This window comes from Rhinopithecus bieti, unplaced genomic scaffold (assembly GCF_001698545.2).
Source record: "Rhinopithecus bieti isolate Rb0 unplaced genomic scaffold, ASM169854v2 scaffold_14826, whole genome shotgun sequence".
Classification (NCBI taxonomy): Eukaryota; Metazoa; Chordata; class Mammalia; order Primates; family Cercopithecidae; genus Rhinopithecus; species Rhinopithecus bieti.
The window spans coordinates 2,837,950-2,845,149 of NW_016808328.1; the positions used below are offsets into that span (position 1 = coordinate 2,837,950).

At 52.1% G+C, this 7,200-nt stretch overlaps 1 protein-coding gene across 1 annotated transcript; it reads right to left on the bottom strand.

Annotated features, from left to right (window-relative positions):
• Positions 1 to 1,604: 1,604 nt before the first annotated feature.
• LOC108538402 (40S ribosomal protein S26) lies at positions 1,605 to 2,037 on the bottom strand. The gene has a single exon (XM_017886456.1). It carries the CDS (start codon positions 2,017 to 2,019, stop codon positions 1,672 to 1,674), a length of 348 nt encoding a protein of 115 aa, XP_017741945.1. The 5' UTR covers positions 2,020 to 2,037; the 3' UTR covers positions 1,605 to 1,671.
• Positions 2,038 to 7,200: the final 5,163 nt, after the last annotated feature.

The window sequence follows — 7,200 nt, forward strand, 5'->3', positions numbered from 1 at the left end:
CACCGCCGCCGCACGTGCGCACGCCCACCCTCCCCGGGCGGCGGGCACCTTCGGGGGCGCGCCCCGCGCTGCGCACGTGGACTTAGGGCCCCAGTGCGCGAAGACACCATCGGGACGTCCCAGCGACACCAGGACCAGACCCACCCAGGGATTCCCTCTGTGGACATACGCGGGGGCCGCACATCCACCGCAAGCTCGCTCCTGCACGCATGACCCCAAACACCGAGTACCTCGCGTGGTGACACACTCCGATGGATGCACACTAGTTCTTGGGCAGAGGCTCAGAGACGGGCTCAGAGGCACTTTGAGGTGAAAAACCAAAAAAACACCAAAACCAAGTCTTTCTCTTTCCCCACCCCAACGACTTGGCATTTAGGGACCATGGGGTTTTAGGGAGGCCTTAGACTGCAGTGGTCAGGAGGGCAGGCTCAGGGACCAGGAAGACAAGTGTCCTGCTGTGTGGCCTTAGGCAGGTTTCTTAACCTCTCTGAGTCTAAACTTTCATGTCTGTAAAACAAAAATACCAGTATCGATATCCTAGGGTGGTTGTAAGAAGTGAAAGGACCCAGGTGGAACTCCTGACAGACAGCCGGGTGCACAGCCAGGTGGCCAGTCATTACAGCTATTCTCCAGTGAGGCAGACTATCATTCCCTGCTTTTCCCTCCCCTGATCTTCCCTGTCTCCAGTTCCATCCCCCAGGACTAGGGGTCTCATCCAGGGATGGTTTTGGGCTGTGACGGGAGGACAGGGATATAGGGCTGCATCCTGGGGCCTGCTCTACCACTCTCAAGTCCCTCACACACCTGGTGGGCCAAGCAGTCCGGGAAGCATGCAAGATACCTGCAGCCTGCTGAGAGGGTGGATGCCCAGGGGAGCAAGTGCCTGATCTCTTCCCACTGCCATCTAGCACAGACCATCGTCCAGCCCCCTCTTCCTTCTCTCCCAGCTCCCATGGTCACCGTGGGGAGTTGGAGCCATGGCTGGAAGTTACCTAGGATAAGAAAGGCCATTTGGGGAACACATACCTTGAGTCAGACCCTGCTCTAGGGGCTTTATAAACTCGCTCCAGTTTAAGCCTCACACAGCCCTGCAGGGGTGGCATACCTAAGGAAACAAAAACTCAGGCCATCATTTGCCTTAGATCACACAGCTGGTTGAATGCCAGAGAGGTACTCAGATCCACAGCTGCTTGGCTCCAACACCCATTTCTTTCCTCTGTGTCTTTTTTTTTCTTACAGAAAGGGGGAAGACAGTTCCATAGGAGCCCCTTCCTCGCAGCTCAGGTGGACTGCCTCACTAATGTAGTGAGCCTCCTGTGACCAGAGGCATTTAAGCAGATACTAGCTGAAATTGTTCAGATATGCTGTAAGAGGGCAGGTGAGTACAAAGCAGATTGGACTAGACCCAGAGTGGCAAACTCAAACGCCTACATGAGAAAGGCAGGCACCCTCACGGAGCCTGCTAGGAGAGTGTACCCAGATCCAGCCAACATTGCTGGTGGAAACGTGTGCCGTTTTCTGCATTTTCAAGAACAAGTTGTCTATCTGGAACTTTTATGTGATACCTCTTGATTTTTAAGTTTGGCAGCTAATGTAAACTTTTTTTTTTTTTTTTTAAGTGCAATTTCCATTTTATTTTTCTCCAGAGAATAGTCTGGAGGACTCAGCTCCTTACATGGGCTTTGGTGGGGGACGTGGGGCAGCACCCGCAGGTCTAAATCGGGGAGGGGGTGTTCGGTCCTTGCGGGCTTCACGAGATCGATTCCTGACTACTTTGCTGTGAATTGCACAACTCACACAGTAATGTAGCTTCACATACAGCTTGGGAAGCACATAGGCATCAAAGACGCTCGCTTCAGAAATGTCCCTGACCGCTGCGGCCTCCACTATGTTTCGAATGACGAATTTCTTAATGGCCTTGTCCTTGGGCACGCATCGGGCACAGTTAGTGCAGCGAATAGGCTGCACATGGCCGCGGCCCTTTTTGGCACGACCGTTGTTCCTTCTTTTCTTTGTCATTTTGGACTTACGGACCAAAGAGACTCTTACGGACCAAAGAGACAACATTTTAATAACACCATAGTGTGGGCAGACCTGTGAGTGGAGTGGCTATAGCCCACAGACCTCTGGGCTGTGATTCAAGGCTCATCAGATAGAAGAATCCATGGCTGGGAATTCACTCCTGGAGTGTCAGAGAAGTGGGCAGAGGAGAGGCGGAAAAATGCAGACAAGGCAAGGCATGGTGGCTCACGCCTGTAATCCTAGCACTTTGGGAGGCAGAGGCAGGGGGATCGCTTGAGCCTAGGAATTTGAGACCAATCTGAGCAACATGGCAAGACCTCATCTCAACAAAAATTCTTTTAAAATTAGCTGGGTGTGGTGGTGCACACCTGTGGCCCCAGCTACTCAGGAGGCTGAAGCAGGAGGATTGCTTGGGAGGCTGAGGCTGCAGCGAGCCATTAGTGAGCCGTGATTGTGCCACTGTATTCCCACCAGGGAGACACAGCAAGACCCCATCTCGTAAAAGAAAAGAAAAAGAAAAAAGAAATGCAGACAGTATGCAGAATACAGTCACAAGCAGTCCTGGGCATGCCCTACTCCGTCCCAGGCTCGCAGAAAGATTTGTTGGTGGAGACAGGCTTTGCTGGGGGTTGGGGTTCTGCATCCCCAAATGTATGTGAAGCCAACCAAATCTGGGTTTTGCCCATTTTGTAGGTGAGGAAACTGAAGGAAAGCCAGGTTTTCTGGACCTGAGGAGTCCTTGAAGGACTTGGTGGGCATGAGGGATGGTTCTGAGTCAGGAGTCTGCTCTACATTCCAAAGCTCTTTAGCAAAATAAGGAATTCATTTTGCCAATGTTCCATGGAATGCTAAGAGCAACATGCTTTCAGCTGTCTCCCTGCGCCCTGTGAAACTCCCAGGATGCCCCAGCCCAGGTGTGCCCTCTCCCCGAGGTCTCTCCCTCCCACCCCTCCCCTTTGCTGTTCTGGGTTTCAAAGGGGCAACTTGCCCATCTGCCAACGGGAAGGAAGAAACTCCTAGAGGGGCAGGTGGTCTCACCGGGCTCTTGGGGACATGACAGTTCCATAGGAACACAGTTCCATAGGAAGACAGTTGACCTTGCATCTGTTGACTTAACCTTCCATCCTCCCTGAAGGGTCAAGCAGTACAGAGCTGTGAGGAGAGCCTCAGAGGGGGACTGGGGCAGGTTCCCTGCTGGGGCAAATCTTCCCCAGCTCCACCACAGCACTGCGAACACCATCCAGGCTGGACTTGGCACGTCTTTTCTCATTGAATCCCCGCAATGCAGAGATTTCACCCATTTTAAAGAGAAGCGCAATGAGATTTGAGAGAACTGACGGACAGGGAGCCCTGTGAGGTGCGTGGGCAGAATCCCTGATGCTTGTGGCTTCTTTTGTCTCTTCTCGCCAACTGGATTCTGAACTGCTTGAGGGCAGAGCCCATGGCAGGGTCCTGGCTGGGTCCCGCTGGGTCCTCCTGGTGCACTGTAGATGCTCCAGGAACGTTTGCCAAATGACTGAATGAGCAGCCATCCAAAAGGGCCGCACTCCGCAGGCCAAGTATGCCGGGTGAGCATGGCTAGAGTTAGAGGACAGGTGGATAGCTGTTCAGGTGTGCTAGCTGTACCTGCCAAGTGGGCTTGGCCTGAACCCTACAGGTGAATCTGAACAGTGCTCTCCCTCTCCCATCAGCGCATCGGGACCTTGTTCTACAAAACAGGTAAGCCAGGGGCAGCGGCAGGCAGAGCTGGGCTTGGCAGAGCAGGGCGGCCTCTGAGTCAGTCCTTCCCCACTTTCAGACTCCTCCCTGACCCATGTCTTCTCCTGGGAGGGGAAAGAGTAATTGCAAGGAACATCAGACAAGACTCGCCTATATGCGGACCCTCCCAGATGTATCTCTCCTCGCTTCACCTTTCTGAGCCTCAGTTTCTCCAGTTACAAAATGAGGATAATGCCAACAATGCACAGGGTTGCTGTGAAGTGTGAGTTCACAGATGCAAACGTGCTTGGAAACCTATAACGAGATCTAAGATTGGAAGGCACAGTTACGTGCTAGAGGAGACTGAAGCCCAGCGGCTCTGCGCTCTGCGGTCCAACTAGGCCGGGTACCATTTTAGGCCCAGGTAGAAAAGATGTTCTGGCAGAAGACAGATGTGTAGGAGTGGGAGGGGTCAGGACGGGGCAGTGGTGAGTCGTTAAATCTTCGCCCATCCTTGAGCCACCCTGCCCCCCGCCTGGATCTCTTATTGCCCACCCAAGCTGTCTCAAAACCCCCACCCCACATCCCAGAGCAGGCTTGGCTCACTCTGTGAGGGGTGTCAAAGGGGACAGGGCATTCTGGACACTTGCATCTAAATCTCTTCCTCCCCTCTGGCTGGAAGGTGGAGTCACTGGAGATCTTGGAAGAGCCCTATTCCTAACACGAGGCTCATGTTGCTTTCCTGCTTAGGGCCTCTGTTTTTCCACCTGTAAGCTGCCTTCTCCAGGTGTTTTCCGGAGTTGCAAGGGGAATGGAGCTTGGTGCTGGCACTCCACCGGGCTGCTGCTGCGGTTCCCTGGAATTAAGATCTGACCTTGCCCTTGAAGTGTTCCCAGCCAGAAACAAGTGAGGAAGTAGCTTATGTTGCGTGGGAGAGTTTCACGCAGACCATGGGGAATGTGTTTAAACTTTGTACTTTGCCTCTGGAGTCAGAACAGAAGGGTCTAAGACTGTCCCGTCTGATAGAAAGACCCATCAGATTGCAGTAGTGTGCCACATATGTAATTTAAAATGTGTTTAGCATCACATTAAAAAGTAAAAAGAAGGCCGGGCACGGTGGTTCACACCTGTAATCCCAGCACTTTGGGAGGCCGAAGCAGGCGGATCACCTGGGGTCCGGAGTTCAAGACCAGCCTGGCCAACATGGTGAAACCCCTATCTCTACTAAAAATACAAAAATTAGCTGGGCGTGGTAATGGGCATCTGTAATCCCAGCTACTCTGGAGGCTGAGACAGGAGAATCACTTGAACCCAAGAGGCGGAGGTTGCAGTAAGCCAAAATCATGCCACTGCACTCCAGCCTAGGTGATAAGAGTGAGACTCCATCTCAAAAAGAAAAAAAAAAAAAGTAAAAAGAAATAGGTGAAATTAGATGATGTAAGAATACATTTGTTGATTGAATGGTGCTTGGTATGTAATATTAATGTATTACTGAATTCACTCATTCAACAAATGTGCACTGGGCAACCCCTGTGGCACCATGCCAGGTGCTGTAAGAGGACAGCGAGCCACACAGACACAGGACTTGTTCTCACAGCATTTCTGTCTAACAGGATAATTAAATAGGCAATCACAAAGCCCCCTTCCACATAAGGGAATGCTTCAGGGAAAACTTAAAATGTACAATTTAAAATATTATCTCCAAAAAAGTCCTTTTTTTTTTTTTTTTTTTTTTGAGACAGAGTTTTGCTCTTGTCGCCCATGCTGAAGTGCAGTGGCACAATCTGGGCTCACTGTAACCTCCACCTCCTGGGTTTAAACAATTATCCTGCCTCAGCCTCCCAAGTAGTTGGGATTATAGGTGCGTGCCACCATACCTGGCTAATTTTTTATATTTTTGGTAGAGCTGGGGCTTCACCATGTTGGCCAGGCTGGTCTCCAACTTCTGACTTCAAGTGATCTGCCTGCCTTGGCTTTCCAAAGTGCTGGGATTACAGGCGTGAGCCACCGCGCCTGGCCCAAAAAAGTCCTTTTTAAGCGTCAAGTACTGAATGTAATTTAGCCTATTCTTAGTAGTTGAGAGTCATCACTATGAACCAAGAATCACTGAATCTTGATGTGGAAAAAGACCTAGAGATGAGTTCGTCCAAGCCCCTGCTTGTGGAGTGTGAGACAGAGGTGTCTTCGGGGCCACGGGGCTGGGTGGACTTATTTGTCCTGCCATGAAACGCTCAGGCTTGAATGCGTTTCTATCTCTTCCTTCTCCCTCAGGCTGTCAGCTGCCTCTTCTGTCTGCTGCAAGTCTCCTGCCTCTGACAGTTTCTAACTGCCTCCTGCATTGTGGTTTCTAATCTCTTGAGGACTTTGAAAATAAAAAGGAATGCTTGTTAGAATTGTTTGTAGAGTAAGAGTCAACCGGCTGTAAGTGAGCGACTGCCTTATGGGTAGAGTGTGAGCTTAGGGCCGATAGTGTGGCTGCCCAGAGGTCTCTTCTGCTTATTCCTGGCGGTTCTCCAGACATTTGTTCTCGGGTTGAAGGGTAAGGGAGGTGTTGTTCTAAATACATAAGAGGCTTATTAATGGCCAGGCATGCACAGACTAATTGCTTCCTGCTGTTTACACATAATCAATCACGTCCACAGTTTGGAACCACTAAGCAAGCGGCAGAGTGGAGTGGAAAGATGACTGGATGGGGAGGGGCCTCAGAGGTCTGGGCTGCTCCATCCTTCACGTTCCAGTCTGTCCTGTCCTAACAAACCAGAACGAAAGCCTCCCTCGCTCCCCTGCTTCTCCCTCTCTCCTCCTCTTCCAGCAAACTGCTGTTCTCACGGCCTCCCCATTTCCTTCTCTCCCAGTCTCCCCTCCACTCTGCTCATCTCCCAGTCCCTGCACAGCCCAAGATCACCTCCGTCACTGTCCCTACTCAGCCCATTGTCACCTCCACAGCCCTTCAAACACCACCTGCCCCTACCCTAGATGATGCCCTGGGCTTCTCCCAGCACCACGGGCTGCCCACTTGTACAAGTCAGGAAACTGTGCTGTGTCCCTGTGCCTCCTTCTCCACCAGCCATGTGGCCAGGATAGCCCAAGTCCTATTGCTGATATCACCTGGACATGTCTGGAGCGTGTCCATGCTTCCAGCCTGATCTCCATCTCCACTGCCATCAGCCTGCTCTGAGCCCCCTCACCTCTCACGGGGACAGCTACAGTGGCCAAATCCCTGGTGGCCGCATCCCTGGCCTCTGTGCACACCCTCTGGCCCCTTCCAGCTGCTCACCACACTGCAGCAGGAAGCCATTCAGTGCACAAGGTCATGGTCAGCCCTGCCCCTGCCCTCCCCTCCTCTGACCTGATTAGAGCTTTTCCAGAGCTTTCCATCGTTCTCTCCGGATAAAGACCCAAATCTTTATCACACCTGCACGTGCAGGGAGGGAGGGGCGGGGTATGGGGTCTGGCCCCTACCACCTCTCCAGTCCCTGC